General features: G+C 49.6%; 1 protein-coding gene across 1 annotated transcript in view; it reads right to left on the bottom strand.

Moving 5' to 3' along the window:
* Positions 1 to 17239, bottom strand: part of LOC102157603 — a 112045-nt gene that overhangs the window by 77696 nt on the left and 17110 nt on the right. The window contains exons 8-16 of the mRNA XM_021086611.1: positions 14698 to 14878; positions 11235 to 11446; positions 9473 to 9661; positions 8912 to 9051; positions 7093 to 7255; positions 6910 to 6996; positions 1742 to 1879; positions 1527 to 1646; positions 369 to 461 (exon numbers count right to left, since the gene is read on the bottom strand). Coding sequence (XP_020942270.1) covers positions 369 to 461; positions 1527 to 1646; positions 1742 to 1879; positions 6910 to 6996; positions 7093 to 7255; positions 8912 to 9051; positions 9473 to 9661; positions 11235 to 11446; positions 14698 to 14878 — 1323 coding nt within the window. The remainder of the gene's footprint in view (positions 1 to 368; positions 462 to 1526; positions 1647 to 1741; positions 1880 to 6909; positions 6997 to 7092; positions 7256 to 8911; positions 9052 to 9472; positions 9662 to 11234; positions 11447 to 14697; positions 14879 to 17239) is intronic.

The raw sequence follows: 17239 nt of genomic DNA, 5'->3' as shown, positions 1-17239 counted from the left end.
GATCATACAGCATCCCCCAAACTCAACTCCAGGACAGGGGCTGGAGGACAATGGCTGCTTCTCTCCATCTTCAAGGGTGAAACGTGATCCTTTCACCCCCGCCCCCCCGCACCCCAGGGAGGTGGAAACCCTTCGTGCCTGGACGATCACTTCCAAATGACGGATTTGGAAACCTCCCTGCCATCTGTTCTTGATTCTGGAAGAGGCCGTCTGGCTAAGCTTAACACCGTGGCGTGGCCTCTCCTCTGGCTCCCTCCCCGGGGGCCTCCATCCTCCCTCCCTTCCGCCCCATCTCCCAGCAAGCTGGCTGCTCGGAGACAGCAGGTGGCAGGTCCTTGAGGTCATCCCCGAGGGCCCACCAGCCATACCTGTAAGTTTGGAGGAAATGCTGGGCCCTGGGGATGCCTGAGCTGGAGGTAAAACACCAAGCGGGAGTCCGACTGGTTCAGCCGGACTGAGACCTGTTGGGAGAGGGAGAGGAAGAAGGCGGGGTCAGAGGGAGCAGAGGAAGAGATGCAAAATCCCAGAGGGTGGCTGGCCGGGTGCCATGGAGGCACGGGTCATCTCAGAGTCTGCCCCAAACCCAGGCCGCACGGCAGAAGCCAGAGGCCACCATCCTCCCTCGATGGTTTTTAGCCCTAAATCTCAGGCTGCATTACTCAGAGATTTGAGAAGAGAGGCCCCAAACATAAGACTGGGCAGACAGCTTGGGACCTCAGATGCCATTCCACCCCCATCACGGTGTCTGCTCATGCCTCCCACGTCCACCGTGAGGAATCTGGCTTCGCAATTACTGTCCTATTTAATTATCATGCCTACTGTCATAGGCTGGTATTACGATCCCCATTTCACAGCTGGAAAAACCGATGCTCAAGTGGGGTTGAGTAATATACCCAAGGTCATACAGCAAGTCAGCAATGGAGCTGGGGTTTGAACTTGATAGCGCCTTGGAGATGGGAACAGAAACACTGTCATCTGTGCAGCCCTAATACGTGACACAGTGCTTGGCCTGAATCAGAGACATAATCCATATATGGTGAGTTATTGAATTACAATGGCTCTACATATTCACCAAAATACACTGCCTCTCTTTCCAGGACACATGACTAAAACTACATTTCCCACCTCCCCTTGCAGCTGGGTAGGGTCACATGATGAGTTCTGGCCAATGGAACATCAGCAGGAGTGGCATGGCCTACTGATGGGTCTGCATTATTCTCACCTTCTCTCTCCTCATCCACCAGCTAGGGAAGAGCCACAAAGTGGAGGGAGCCTCAGTCCCTGAGTGACTGTGTGCAGCAGAGCCACACTGAACTGTGACGTGACTGGGGAATAAATTTTCACAGTCAAGCAGAATTTTATACAAGAGTCGTGATTCATCTCATGCACACACACAAAACAAAGGCGGCGTTGTCAGCTTGCCAGGGCTATCTTGCTATCTCCTCAGGGGTCCCATACAGGACATTTACATGCTAACATTACATTCCCTCCTCCCTCCGCAAGGAGGCAGAACTCAGCCTTCTGACCTGGGATGTGACATTGTGGTCCACTGCAGCCTGGGCGTCCACACGGCAGTCAAATGCTCCCTGGGGACTCCGTCTGAGGACAACGTCTGCATCCAAACTCAGGGCCTGGGGGAACCTCAGCTGGGAAGGAACAGCCAATACCCTTTACTCTCGCCAACAGTCCAGCTCTGCCTGGAGGCCACAAACCAGCATTTGCCCAACCTGGGAACAGGTACCTGGAAGGAGTGAGCCACATCGAGGGCCAGGCTGTGCCAGATGTCCCCGCGCTGAGATCTGTCGTGATGCAGACCCTTCAAGTGCAGCAAGACTTTCTGGTTGACTTTCAGAGTGGCTTCGATGTCCCTGTTCTTAGCCTGTGTGCACAAGAACCAATGACCCTGAGAGAGGGGACTTCCTACCGCAGGGTGCCTGCAGAGGCCGCCTTCGGAAACCAACAGGCAAAGTGGTCCCAAGACTGACGGGTGAAAGCACAGCCTACAGTGCCTCGCTCCAAGAAGATAAAATGGAGGCAGGGGCACATGGGGTCTTTGAATGGTACGGCAAACTCCCGTGCCCACAGGGAGGGTTAGAGGGTGGGCTTGAGGGGGCCAACTGGAGGGCCTGTGTCTTATTCACAGGGAGTGCCCTGGTACTAGTCTGTTCTCTTCCCTGCTGCATTCCTAACACTTAGCACAGGTCCTGGGGTATAGCAGGTGCTCAATAAGTATCTAGAAGAAAATAGAATCACTAGTTGTAGTTAAGCGCCTGAAATGCCAAGGCCAGAGCCATGCTGAAGCAGAGGAAAGTTTAACTCAGTGTCACAGGCAGAAATGACCACATCCTCGACCCTGGAATCTGTGAGTACCATGTTATAAGGCAAAAGGGACTTTGCAGCTAAAGATTTTGAGATGGGGAGATTAATCTGGATTATCCAGTGGGTTAATCTCAAGAGTTCTTATACGAGGGCGGCAGAAGGGTCACCGTCAGAGGGAGGGAAAGATGCCACACCGCTGGCTTTGAACACAGAGCATGGATGGACGCAACTAGAGCTTCTCATACTAAATCAAGCAAGTCAGAAAGAGAAAGACAAATACCATGTGATATCACTTATATGTGGAAGCTAAAATACGGCACACCTCACACCTGTCAGAATGGCCATCATTAACAAGCCAGCAAATAACAAAGGCTGGAGAGGGTGTGGAGAAAAGGTACCCTCCTCCACTGTTGGTGGGAATGTAAATTGGTACAACCACTATGGAAAACAGTATGGAGATCCCTCAGAAAACTAAATATAGAACGACCACAGGACCCAGCAATCCCACTCCTGGGCATATATCCAGATAAAACTTTCCTTGAAAAAGACACATGCACCTGCATGTGCATTGCAGCACTATTCACAATAGCCAAGACATGGAAACGACCTAAATGTCCATCGAAAGATGAATGGATTAAGAAGATGTGGTATATATACATATATATACACAATGGAATACTACTCAGCCATTAAAAACAAAGTAATGCCTTTTGCAGCAACATGGATAGAACTAGAGACTCTCATGCTAATTGAATTAAGTCAGAAAGAATGACAAATACCACATGATAGCACTTACGTCTGCAATCTAATATAGGGCCCAAATGAACCTTTCCATAGAAAAGAAACTCACAGGCTTAGAGAACAGACTTGTGGTTGCCAAGGGAGAGGGGAGGGAGTGGGGTGGATGGGGAGTCTGGGGTTAATAGATGCAAACTATTGCATCTGGAGTGGATAAGCAATGAGATCCTGCTGTATAGCACTGGGAACTATATCTAGTCACTTGTGATGGAGCCTGACGGGGGATAACGTGGAAAAAGAATACATACACACACACGTGTATATAAAAGAAAAAATATATATATATGTATATGGATGGGTCACTTTGCTGTACCGTAGAAATTGACAGAACACTATAAACCAATTATAATGGAAAAAATTAAAATCATAAAAAAAATATATGGCACAGACAAACCTATATCTACAGAACAGAAACGGTCTCACAGACACAGAGAACAGACTTGTGGTTGCCACGGGGGAGAGGAAGGGAGTGGGATGGATGGGGAATTTGGGGTTAGTGGATTCAAACAACTCCATTTAGAATGAGTAAGCAATGGGGTCCTACTGGGACCTCACGGGAGAACTATATCCAGTCACCTGTGATGGAACATGATAGAAGATATTATAAGAAAAAGAATGTATATATATGTATGACTGGGTCACTTTGCTGTACAGCAGAAATGGACAGAACATTGGAAATCAATCATAATTTTTTAAAAAAAGAAAAGAGAGAATAGGACCATGATCCAAGAAATGTGGGTGGCTTTTAGAGGCTAGAAAAGGCAAGAAAAGGGATTCTCCCCTGGAGCCCCCAGAAGGAATGTGACTCTGACCACACCTTGACTTTAGCCAACTGAAACCCATCTTGGATTTCTGATCTCCAGAAATCTAAGAGAAATTTGTGTTGTTTTAAGCCACTACGTTGTGCTAATTTGTTATCGTGACAGGAAATACACACAAAGTTAATCATTTATTCACTCAACAAGCATTTAGCATCTGACAGGCAAAGTACAAGTAGCGGGTTGCCGTATCTTCCAACCTGTATTGACTGAGAAGTTAAGACTGTCTGGCTACAGAATTTGATCATGGGTGTACGTCTTTAAAAGAATACACAGCTTTATTTTATAGCCAGAAGGGAAGAGGAATAAGCAAAGGTCCCAGAGAAGAGAAAAACGCATCATTAAACCCAGATGGTCTTGAACAGAGAGTCCAATGAAACTCAGTTGAAGGTCTCCATTTACTTGGTTCTAGCCTGTTGTTGGAAGGTGGGCTTTTAGGCCCAGTGGGTCAGAACTTCTGATTTTTTTTTAATTAGAAGCAGAGCTCTGGGTTTTACTCCCAATCTCCTGATTTTGTAGGCTGACAACTTATTTTGCTATTAATTTAAACGCTAAGCAGGCCAAACAAAACACATCTGCAGGTGGGATTTGGCCCGCGACGCCATTTTGCAATCTCCGGTTCAGAAAATGGTCCACACCCCTGGGGAACACTTCTGCAGGTGTTCTGGGTCGTCATCCTGCTTGCTGTTGCCCCTCAGGAGCTCCAAGGACCTCAGAGACCAAAGCTGGGGGCCGCTCCCAGGCCAGCTTAAAAGGCGGGGGTGGGGGGGAGGCCATGAAATAAGCACAGGTCTCCATGCCCACCAGCTGGCCTGGCCTCACCCTCAGGCCTCAGGACAACCCGCAAGGGAGGATGCCTCCACGGCTGTCCTTGTCCAGGTCCTGGCACACAGTAGGTGCTCAATAAATGCTTCCTGGAGAATGGGGTCACCTCCTGGAGCTGGTACAGGCACATCTTAGGCACTCAAGAGAGATCACTGTACTACATTTTGGATTTTTTTTTTTTTTTTTTTTTTTTTTTTTTGCTTTTTAGGGCCACACCCATGGCGTATGGAAGTTCCCAGGCTAGGGGTCCAATTGGAGCTACAGCTGCCGGCCTACACCACACCCACAGCCATGCCAGATCCAAACCACGACTCCGACCTAAACCACAGCTCACGGCAACACCAGATCCTTAAGCCACTGAGCAAGGCCAGGGATCGAACCTGCATGCTCATGGATACTAGTCGGGTTCATCACTGCTGAGCCATGACGGGAACACCTGTACTACATTTTGATTCCCACAACCCCTGCATGAGAGCCAAGCATTGCTGTCTCCATGGGACAAACGAGGGAACTGAGGTCCAGAGACATGACCTGGTTTGCAAAGGACACGCAAAATGAGTTTTGCTTCTAGGAAGACTAAGGCTAAGACCCTCTAAGTCAAGGGTTAAAAACCTATGGCCCTGAGGCTAAAGCTGGCCTGTTTTTGTAAATACCGTTGTCTCAGGTGAGGCTGCTATAACAAGAACAGCACAGGTGGGGTGGCCTAAACAACAGAAGGATCTTTCTCACAGTTCTGGAGTCTGGAAGTCCAAGATCAGGTGCTGGTGCGGTCTGGTTCTGGTAAGAAACCTTGTCCTGGTTTGCAGACGGCTGTCTTCTCATTGCAGCTCCGTGTGGTGGAGAGAAAGGGTCAAAGAGCCCGCCTCCACTTCTTGGAAGGGCGCTAACCTCATCACAAGGGCTCCACCCTCATGACCTCCCAAAGACCCGGCTTCCAAATACCATCACATTAGCAGAGTTCCCGTCATGGCTCAGTGGTTAACGAATCTGACTAGAACCATGAGGTTGCGGGTTCGATCCCTGGCCTTGCTCAGTGGGTTAACGATCCAGCATTGCCGTGAGCTGTGGTGTAGGTCGCAGATGCAGCTCAGATCCTGCGTTGCTGAGACTGTGGCTACAGCTCTAATTGGACCCCTAGCCTGGGAACTTCCATATGGAGTGGCCCAAGAAGTGGCAAAAAGACAAAAAACAAACAAACAAATACGATCACATTAGGGTTTCAACATTTGAATCTGTGGGGGGCGGGGGTGGTGGACACAAACTCTCAGTCCAGGGCGAGAGGTTTTATCGGAACATAGCCGGTTTTATTGGAACATAGCCGTGTAGTTCCTGCTGTGGCAAGGTGGGTTAAGAATCTGACTGCAGCACTGGCCCCGCACAGTGGGTTAAAAAATCCAGTGTTACCACACTTGTGGCTCAGATGCAATCCCAGCCTGGGAACGTCCATATGCCATGAATGTGGCCATTAAACGCAAACAAAGAAATGAACACAGTGGTGTGTTTTCATTTGTGTGTTTCCTACCCTGTTTTTGTGCTACAAAGGCAGAGATAAGTAGATGCAACAGGAGCTGTCCGGCCAGCAAAGGCTACAAGAGTTAACATGTGGTTCTTCATAGAAAAAGCTGGTCAATCCCTCTCTAAATCAGGTACAGATGAACTTGGTTTTTTTTTTTGGGGGGGGGGTGGCTGTGCCCTGCCTGTGGCATGCAGAAGTTCCCAGGCCAGGCCAGGGATCAAACCCAAGCCACAGCGGCGATCCAATCTGCTGCACTGACAACGCCGGCTCCTTAACCCCTTGCACCACAAGGAAACTCTTACAATGGATGTTCAGTAGCACTGGGGTGGCAACAGTTCATTAAGCACTGACCATGCAGCAGGCCCTGGGCTACCTTGATGATAAAGCCGACACAGCCCCAATCATGAGTCTCACAGACCAGCAGGTGGTCAGGGCTAGTGTCTTGATCCCAAGAAAAGCTCGGAGGGTTTTTAAGCGAGAGAGTGACGGGACCATGTTGGCCTGTCGGAAAATTCCCTCAGGCTGTGAAGTCGATTGGGATCAGGCGGAGGTTTTGCTGGTCCAGTAGGTGAGCCGGCAGCAGCCTGGATTCGGCACCACGAAGGGAAAAAGGGCTCTGGGATCCTCACTTACCACGTGCTGATTCCAAGTGACCACGCACCCCTCCAAGTTCCTGGGGACAGCCGTGCCATTGTACGGGTGGGTCAGGCCAGCACAGACCTGGGAGGGACGACCACACACGTGCACACTCAGAAGCTGGTGGGGGCTTCTTCCTCCCCGCCACCCCCCCGCCACTGCACCCGGAGGGCCACTCACATAGGGGTGCCCAGCCTGGTAGCCCAGGACTACGGTCTGCAGGGTCTCCTCCTGGCCATCCAGTACGACCCTCGTCTCCAGGGAGTAACGCTGGAGCTGCCCGTCTGCCACGAAGGTCTCCTGCAGGAGGATGCTCTGGGGGATGGGCAGAGTCAGCAGGTGCCTGGCGCGGAGAAGGAGGAAACCGGCCGGAGCCATGAAAGCAGCTGCCCGGGTCAGAGGACAACTGTGGGCTCAGACGGGGCCTGTGTCTGTCCTGCAGAGTCAGGACTTTGTCATAGACAGAACAGCAGGACACACGTCAGCCCTGTGTGTGACATTTGCCAGGTAACACCCATTCATCATCCAGCTGTGCCCTCTCCACCACCCAGCGAGTGGGGGGTCATCAAGACGCGGAAGCAGAGACCCAAAGGCCAGGCAGCCTGTGGGGTCTGGAGTCACACAGACGAGGGCTGGAACCTGGGCTCAGCCTTCCACTAGCTCTGTGATCTTGGGCAGCAAAGGACTTGAAGGACTTCTCTGTGCCTCAGTTGTGCCATCTGTAAAGTGGGGGCTAAAATAACAATACCCAACTCACGCAGCGGTGGGGTGATAAGAGAGTGTGTGTGCGCCATGAAAGCAAACTCCCTGAAGGCAAGGCTCTTGGGGTTTTTTTGGTTTTGGTTTTTGGGGTTTTTTTTTGTTTTTTGGGGCCACACCTGTGGCATATGAACGTGCCCAGGCTAGAGGTGAAATTGGAGCTGTAGCTGCCGGCCTACACCACAGCCACAGCCGTAGCCACACTGGATCCGAGCCCAGTGTACAACCTACACCACAGCCACCAAGACAGCGGGTCCAAGCCAAATCTGCAACCTCTACCACACCGGTTCCTTAACCCACTGAGCAACTCCAGGGATCGAACCCACATCCTCATGGTTCCTAATCGGATTCATTACCTCTGAGCCACAAAGGGAACTCCTCTCTGTCCTTTTTTATTCCCTGCTGTTTTCCGCATGCCCAGAAAAGTGCTCTGCATGTAGTAGATGCTCAATAAACATTAACAGAAGAAAGAACTGAATGACAACTTTCCAAGGGGCAGTTACTCGAGTCACTGCTGCTGTTCTGACAATAGATTGACACGGGTTCCCCGTTGGCCAGCACACAGCCTGGCCGTCAGTCTGCGCCTGCTGACTCCAACCCCATGCTGCTCACCTCACCCCACCCCCTGAAGAACAAGTTTGTTTGTTTTTTCCTTTTTAGGGCCACACCTGTAGCCTCTGGAAGTTCCCAGGCCAGGGGCTGAATTGGAGCTGTAGCCGCCGGCCTACACCACAGCCACAGCCATGCCAGATCCAAGCCATATCTGTGACCTACACCACCGCTCACGGCAACGCCAGATCCTTAACCCACTGAGCCAGGCCAGGGATTGAACCCACATCCTCATGGGTACTAGTCAGTTCTTAACCCACTGAGCAGGGCCAGAGTTAGAACCCACATCCTCATGGGGTACTAGTCAGTTCTTAACCCACTGAGCCACAGCGGGAACTCCTCAGAACAAGGTGTTTAAACCAGCTGCGCCTCTAGGAACTGAAATGGTTCCTCGGAGCAGCTTTCAGGCTGGGGCAAAGAGACTGATTTCTGGGCCCATTGAGAACATGAACGGAACCGGGAAGGGACAGAGGGGCCTTTGGGGAGCAGCTTGTCTTCTGGGTTCTGTCTGGGCCTCTCCAGGCAGCACGGCACATGCCACTCCCCAGTAAGCCCTTCACGCTGGACAAGGGGAGGCCCGGGCCGGCACAGCACCTCAGGGGATCGACCTGGGGGGAGAGGTAGCACATACCTTAGGAGGAAGGTGCCCCGCTTCTGGTACGACCTCCTGTCCCGCGTCAGCTCCTCCAGCTCACCCTCCACCTGCAGGCCCTGAGGCTGGCCCCCGGCACTGGCCCCCAGAGCCGTCAGCGACAAGTGGCTCTTCCAGGGCTGCAATAAGGACCAGGCTGGCAGGAAGGGGGGCCCACAGGTCCCAGCTGCTGAACGTCCTGCCCCGGGGTCACCAGGGGCAGCCCCCACTGCCTGCTCCTTGACCCAGGAAGGACCGCCCAAGAAGAGCTGCTGAGCTGGGCTGAAGCCTCCAGCCTATCAGACCATGAGGTGGCACAGGCGGGCTGCCATGGCCAGACCTGCCCAGGGGGAACAAAGGAGGACTTGAGTTCCAGCTCCAGGTGGCCAAGCTTTGTTCCAGGGTCTGTGCTATCATGGCTGGGAGCCATTTTTCAGATAAAGATACTGAGGCCCAAGGTCATAAGCCAAGCTAGGAGCACTAAGCCCTTTCCCAGTCCAGGTGAGGGATTTGGGGTCTCTTGATGGCAGAGCCTCCAGCACAGGCTGCCTGGATCCTTACCAGCTCCACATGCCTGTAGGCCGCTGTGAGGTTCAGCTCCCGCTGGGGACCCTTCAACCAGCAGTGGAGGATCTTACGGTCCTGGCTGTTCTCAGCATGGATCTCACTGTGCAGGGCTGCACTCCAGGCCGATTCCACTTCACTCCGGCTGTGAAAGAGGCTCTGTGCCAAAGCTGTCACTGTGGAAACCTGCAGGGAGGATGAGGAAGGCTTTTGCACACCCTATTTCCTCCTCCTGGGAGGCGCCTTTTCTCTAGTCCCACTTGGCGAACTCCTACTCATCCTTCAAAACCCCTCCAATGCCCGCTCCGGCCTTTCCTGTGATCAAGCAGAGTTGGTTTGTTCCCTACAGAGTCTTGAGGGAAGAGGAAAAACTGCTCTTCTTCTCTGAACCCGGAGCAGAGGGAGAAACTGAGTTATTAAAAATGATCACTCCCTTCTTCCGCCTCTTCAGATTGAGGAGGGAACATCATCTCCCTCGGCCACGATGATCCACAGACAGGGTCTCTGCCTTCTCAAGGGCACACACTTGCAGGTGGCCTTCACTCCCTGTATCTTGTCAGGGTCTTGAGAGCCCTAGGCAGAGCTGGGGGCTCTTTTGGCTTGTAACAGGGCTGGGGCGGTGAAGCACGGTAGCCCTGTGCTGGGCTGCGTACCCCAGGCCATGCCCTCGGCACAAGCCCCCCTTGGAACATCATGGTGCCTCGTGCCCTGTTGGCTTCTGTCCTTGTTCAAACAGCTCCCCCAGGGGACCGATAAGAGCAATCCCTAAGGGGCCAGAAGAGGGACTGCGCAGGACGGAGCATCCTGCCAAATAGGAGGGTCCCAATGCCTTGACATTTGTCAAGGTGTGCACATGCCAGAACCTGTGGGCCCCTTGCTACAGGCTTTCCCATTTCAGCAAATGGCACTTGCTTCTATCCAGCTGCCTGGGCCACAAACGTGGGGTCGTTTGTCCCTTCCTGGATGCCTCCCTCCCCCCACTGCCAATCCATCAGCGACCACATCAGCAAATCAGTCAGTTACACCTTCAAAGGCGTTCTGGAATCTGAACAATGGTCACCACCTCCACTGCCTCCCTCCCCCTCCCCATCAGGCCACCAGGCTGGGTCATCTGCAGGAGCTGGCTGGCCGACCCCACCTTGCCTGCCTGTCCTGGCTTTATCTGTTACACAGCGACCCCCTTGAGGTCCCTCTGCTTGCCAGGAGTCACCTGCTACTTCTGACTCTATCCTGGTGCCACCCGGCCCCTGCCTCAGAGGAGGCCGTCCTCCCAACACAGGGAGCCGAGTGCCAGGCTCCATCGTGGGACGCCAGCAAAGTCCTTCTCTGGTTGGTTTTCTTCCAAACTCTGTTGTGCCTCTGTGATTGAACACATGCAATGAAGCAGCCTTAGTTACACTCGGCAGCTGCTGTAAACCTGACCTTCATCCTTAAAGTTTCCATTCTGGTTTTTGACACAAGCCTGATTTCTGCTTGTTTCCAAGGTACCAGCTCAACTGGCTTTCCTATTTTATCAGCTGCTAAGCAAGAATATGGGAAATGGAGATTGATTTTTGGGTCTGCTCTCCCAAATTCACTTGGCAACGAACTATGGGTGACCGGAATTTCACACCATCTGTGACCTGGTATTGACCCCCAGACCTTGGTTTTAACCCTCTGTGCGGAGGAAGATCTAAGGCGCGGGAAATGAGTCTCCTTGATTGGAGACCACCAAGGTCTGGGGTGGGGGTGGGGAGGGGGCCGGGCCAAGCATGCGCACCCGGAGGTAGGTGGTGGCGGGGGTGTAGATGTGGATCTTGCCCGCCCTGTAGAGGCCCTGGCTCCTGCAGGCCACGTTCATCACCAAATTCTTGAGGGTCCAGGCTTTGCCCAGTGTCAGCTCCAACACAGCCTGGAACGTGGCTCGGTGGGGCCAGTACAGCCTGTGAGCCATGGAGACCATCAGCCACGGACTATCCAAGTTCAAGGCTCCTGCAAAAGGCAAAGAGGAAGAAGCTGGTGTCCCCTGCAAGAAGAGAGCTTTTGGCAGGCAGCAAGAGACCCTGCCCGCGTCTCATGGCCGTCACTATGGGCATATCTTAAAACAGGGAATAACTAATATGGGACATAAGGGAACTTTTCTAGAACTTTTCTGAGCTCTGACAGGGGTTAGATGTATGCACCTGTCAAAACTCATCAAATGTTATCCTGGAGATGTGTCCATTTGGCTCTAGTTAGAAATACAATGCTGGAGTTCCCGTCGTGGCGCAGTGGTTAACGAATCCGACTAGGAACCATGAGGTTGCGGGTTCGGTCCCTGCCCTTGCTCAGTGGGTTAACGATCTGGCGTTGCCGTGAGCTGTGGTGTAGGTTGCAGATGCAGCTCGGATCCTGCGTTGCTGTGGCTCTGGCGTAGGCCGGTGGCTACAGCTCCGATTGGACCCCTAGCCTGGGAATCTCCATATGCCGCGGGAGCAGCCCAAGAAATAGCAAAAAGACAAAAAAAAAAAAAAAAAAAAGAAAGAAAGAAATGCAATGCTGAGAGGTTTAGCGGTGAAATGTACTGAAATTTACAACTTAAGTTGACCGGCACCAACAAGAGAGATGGATGGATGCGCAGACAGATCCGCGATGAGGCAAGTGGAGAAAAATGTTCATGGCAGAATCTAGGTTGAGAGTATGCTGGTGTTCATTGTACAATTCTTTGCATTTTTCAGTATGTTTGAAAAATTTTTATGAGGCCATATCAGACAAAAGAAATGCTGAAAAGGTTGGAAAGGGGGCACTGGAGTGTGGGAATAGAGCATGACCTTCACCCTTCGGAACTGTCTGACCTCTTCGAGCCTGTGCTTTCAGCATCTGTAAAATGGGTACAGTGATTCTGGTCCCTGGGTACTGGGACAGAGGAAGCACCCATTCTGAAGAATAAAGACCAAGCATCACCATCATCAGAAAGTTGGCATTCTCCATAACCTTTTGCCCTTCCACGATGGACCAAAACCAAGGGGCAGAAACCTTCTCATACTGTGCAAATGAATAGTCCCAATTCACTCAAGGACAAATTCAATAAATACTGCTCAAGACACTTGGGACTTGGCAGTGAACAAGCAGCCACAGCGCCTGCCTTCATGGAATTGCAATCTGGGGGTGATGGGGGCGAGGGGGACAGATTCTGAATAAATTAAACATATAATGAGACCTAAGTAGAAAAATGCTGATTACTGGGAAGGAAAATAAATAAGGAGTTAGGCATAAAGAAGGTCCTATGGTGGCTCATTGGTAATGAACCCAACTAACATCTATGAGGATGAAGGTTAGACCCCTTGCCTCGCTCAATGAGTTAAGCATCTGGCATTGCCGTGAGCTGTGGTGTAGGTCGTAGATGTGGCTTGGATCCCACGCTGCTGTGGCTGTGGTGTAGGCCGGCAGCTGCAGCTCCAATTCAACCCCTCACCTGGAAACCTCCATATGCCACAGGTGCAGCTGTAAAAGGAAAAAATGAAAGAAAGAAGGTTAGAAATAGACACACAGAGATAAACACACACACACACCAGCATGTGACAACAGAGGCAGAGATTAGAGCAATGTAGCTACGAACCAAGGAACTCCAGGCATCAATGGCCACCTCCAGGAGCTTGGGAGGATTCTACCTAGCATCACAGACACAGCATGGCCCTGCTGGCACCTGGATTTCAGAATTCTAACCTCCAGGATTGCGAGAGAATAAGTTTCCATTTTAAGCCACTCAGTTTGTGGTGATTGGTCAGATCACCTCTTGCTGATGAACACACCTCCCCTGCATCCTCTCTCTGGAAGCTACTGGGAAATGCGCTCCTTCAGAACAAGAGCTAACCGAGAAAGAAGAGGACATGCCTGCAGGAAGCAGGGGCTGAGACGAAGAAGGGGAAATCACTCCCAGAATGAGGAGTTCCCATTGTGGTGCAGCGGAAACAAATCCAACTAGGAACCATGAGGTGGCAGGTTTGATACCTGGCCTCGCTCAGTGGGTTAAGGATCTGGCATTGCCATGAGCTGTGGTGTGGGTTGCAGGCGTGGCTTGGATCTCGTGTTGCTGTGGCTGTGCCATAGGCTGGCAGCTGTAGCTCCAATTAGACCCCTAGCCTGGGAACCTCCATGTGCTGCAGGTGCAACCCTGAAAAAAAAAAGAAAAAAAGAAATCTCTCCCAGAATGACGCCAGAGGGATGGCCCAGGACCACAGCTGTGAACTGATCTACAGTGGAGCAGAAGGACAGAGGCTCCAGGAAGGGGGTCGGTCTACAAGAAAAATGTGAGAATTGAGAAGTAATTTGATGTTTTGCACTTCTGCTAAAAATTCTGGGAATAATTAGTAGGAGGAAAAGAGAATGGGGCGGGGTGGGGGAGGGTGAAAGGTTATTATAACTCCGGGAGAAACAAAAAGTTGGGATCCTAGGACACCACGCATCTCAGCTGCAAGGGACTATTACCGTCTCAGTGATGGAAACGTGAAGCATTAACAAACTGTAACTCTTTTAGGGGGATGGAGGGAAACAGGTATCTGACCAAACACTGGTGTATGAGGTCAATTCTCATCCTCTCTAGTAAGAAGCATATGAAGAATATGCCTAAGAGAGAAAAAGCAAGAAATAAGAGTCTATTTCAACAGACGGAGGGACTGCTAAGAAACAGCAAAAAAGAATCTGCAGTGCTCGCCATTTCAAGCAAAATTGGGCACGGGGAGACATGAAGCCGACTATTACTGTATTTGTTATAACGTTAACTTTCTAAAAACTTAAATGGTATTTCCAGTAGATTCATGAATACGGAGACTATGATGAGCTCCTGGGTAACACTCACCCATCTTCCACAACAACCACGTCGGAGTCTAATTCACTTTTCAAATCTTGTATTACTTCAGTAAAAAAAAATTAATTCAAAGATAAACTATGGTAAATCCCTTGTTTTAAACGAGAGAAAGTGTGTTCCAGGGAGAAGGAACGGCAAGTAAAAAGGCCCTGAGGTAGGTTTGGGGAACAGGAACGAGGTCAGTGAGGCCCGTGGAGGAAGTTGGGTGAGAAGGCCAGGGAAGTAGGCAGGAGCCCTTAACATAGGGCTCAGTGAGGCTAAGACATTAGGATGCGTCTCTGAGTTCCCTGGGATGCATTTAAGGTCTGAACAAAAGATAATGGACCTGGCTGGGGCAAAGGGCTAGAGGCCAGAACCCTTCACCACTAGCCAAGGACATGCCCCCAATGACACTCACCTTCCCACTTCCACAGAGTGGCCCTGGATGTGTCCTTCCACTGCAAGCCTGCCACCAAGGGTAGCCGCCCATTGTCCTGCACCTTCAGGTGTGTGCTGCTCTCCACGTGGGGCCAGCGGAGGCTCAGGTGGTGCAGCTGCATACGGTAATCCACCTGCCTTTCGGGCACCTGCAGCACAAACTGGAGGAGACCCACACCCAAGATGCCTATCGGATCATGCTGCTCCCGGACTAGACCATTCCACCGGCTCTCCACTGGAGTCTGAGCTAACTGTTACCAGGACCTGCCCCAGCCCACCGCAGAAAGAAACCCTGAACCCAGTAGTTACCACTCCCCATTCCTCCTTCCCATACCCCCACCCCCCCGGAAAGCTTTAACCCACCTTCTGTCTCAATGAATTGGCCTATTCTGGACATTGCATGCAAAGAGAATCATGCAGTATGTGGCCTTTTGTGTCTGGCTTCATTCACTTAGCATGGTGTTTTCAAGTTTCATCCATGTTGTAGCACATGTCAGAACTTTTTTTTTTCTGAATAACATTCTATTGTGTGGCTAAATCACACCATTGATCCATCCATCCATTGATGAACATTCGGCTTGTTTCTACTTTTTCACGACCATGAATAATGCTGCTATCCATGTTCGTGTATAAGTTTTGTGTGGACATAAACAGGTTTTTAATTCTCTTAGTCCCTAAGAGTAAAACTGTTGGCTTTTATGGCAACTGTGCTTAACATTTTAAGGAACCACCAAACTGTTTTTCCAAACAGCCTCACTATTTTATGATCCCACCAATATATGAGAGTTCAAAGTTTCCCATATCTTTGTCAGCACTTGTTATTGTCTGTTTTTCATTTGAGCCATGCTGTGGGTTTGAAGTAGTATCTCATTTTTTTTTTTTTTTCTGAATAACATTCTATTGTGTGGCTAAATCACACCATTGATCCATCCATCCATTGATGAACATTCGGCTTGTTTCTACTTTTTCACGACCATGAATAATGCTGCTATCCATGTTCGTGTATAAGTTTTGTGTGGACATAAATAGGTTTTTAATTCTCTTGGTCCCTAAGAGTAAAACTGTTGGCTTTTATGGCAACTGTGCTTAACATTTTAAGGAACCACCAAACTGTTTTTCCAAACAGCCTCACTATTTTATGATCCCACCAATATATGAGAGTTCAAAGTTTCCCATATCTTTGTCAGCACTTGTTATTGTCTGTTTTTCATTTGAGCCATGCTGTGGGTTTGAAGTAGTATCTCATTTTTTTTTTTTTTCTGAATAACATTCTATTGTGTGGCTAAATCACACCATTGATCCATCCATCCATTGATGAACATTCGGCTTGTTTCTACTTTTTCACGACCATGAATAATGCTGCTATCCATGTTCGTGTATAAGTTTTGTGTGGACATAAACAGGTTTTTAATTCTCTTAGTCCCTAAGAGTAAAACTGTTGGCTTTTATGGCAACTGTGCTTAACATTTTAAGGAACCACCAAACTGTTTTTCCAAACAGCCTCACTATTTTATGATCCCACCAATATATGAGAGTTCAAAGTTTCCCATATCTTTGTCAGCACTTGTTATTGTCTGTTTTTCATTTGAGCCATGCTGTGGGTTTGAAGTAGTATCTCATTTTTTTTTTTAATTTACAGTGTCCTGTCAGTTTCACGTATAGAACAGTGATTCAGTTACACATGTGTGTACACACACACATATATACACATAGTTTTTTAGATTCTTTTCCCTTATAGATTAGTACAAAATAATGAGTATAGATCCCTGTGCTATTCAGTAGGACCTTATTGGTTATCTATTTTATGTACAGTAGAGTGTACATATATTAATCCCAACCTAATTTATCCTTCCCCCACTCACTCCCCTTTGGTAACTATCAGTTTGTTTTCTATGTCTGTGGACCGCACTGTGATTTTGATTTGAATTTCCCTAATGACTAATTAGGTTGAGCACCTTTTCTTGTGCTCATTGGCCATCTGTGTACCTTTTTTGGAGAAATATCTATTCAAATCTTTATTCTTTTTTCTTACTGAGTTGTAAGAGCTCTTTATATATTCTGGATACAAATCCCTCATCAGACTTACAATTTGCAGACATTTTCTTGCATCCTGTGGGCTATTTCACCTTCTTGATGGTGTCCTTTGAAGCATAAAGTTTTTAAGTTTGATGAAGTCCAATGTATAAGTATAGTTATTACTTATACTTTCAGTGTCATATCTCTAAAACCCTTACCTAATTCAAGGTCATAAAGATTTATTCTTGGGAGTATCTGTTGTGGCTCAGTGGAAATAAATCCAACTAGTAACCATGAGGATGCAAGTTCGATCCCTGGCCTTGCTCAGTGGGTTAAGGATCTGGCATTGTAGGTTGCAGACATGGCTGGAATCTGGCGTTGCTGTGGCTGTGGTATAGGCCAGCAGCTACAGCTCCGATTTGACCCCTAGCCTGAGAACTTCCATGTGCCACAGGTTTGGCCCCAAATAGACTAAATAAATAAATAAATAAACAAGTACTTCCATC

The sequence above is a fragment of the Sus scrofa genome, chromosome 3 (assembly GCF_000003025.6).
Source record: "Sus scrofa isolate TJ Tabasco breed Duroc chromosome 3, Sscrofa11.1, whole genome shotgun sequence".
Lineage (NCBI taxonomy): Eukaryota > Metazoa > Chordata > Mammalia > Artiodactyla > Suidae > Sus > Sus scrofa.
Note: the sequence above shows the minus strand (reverse complement) of the source record. Positions and strands in the feature narration are given on the sequence as shown.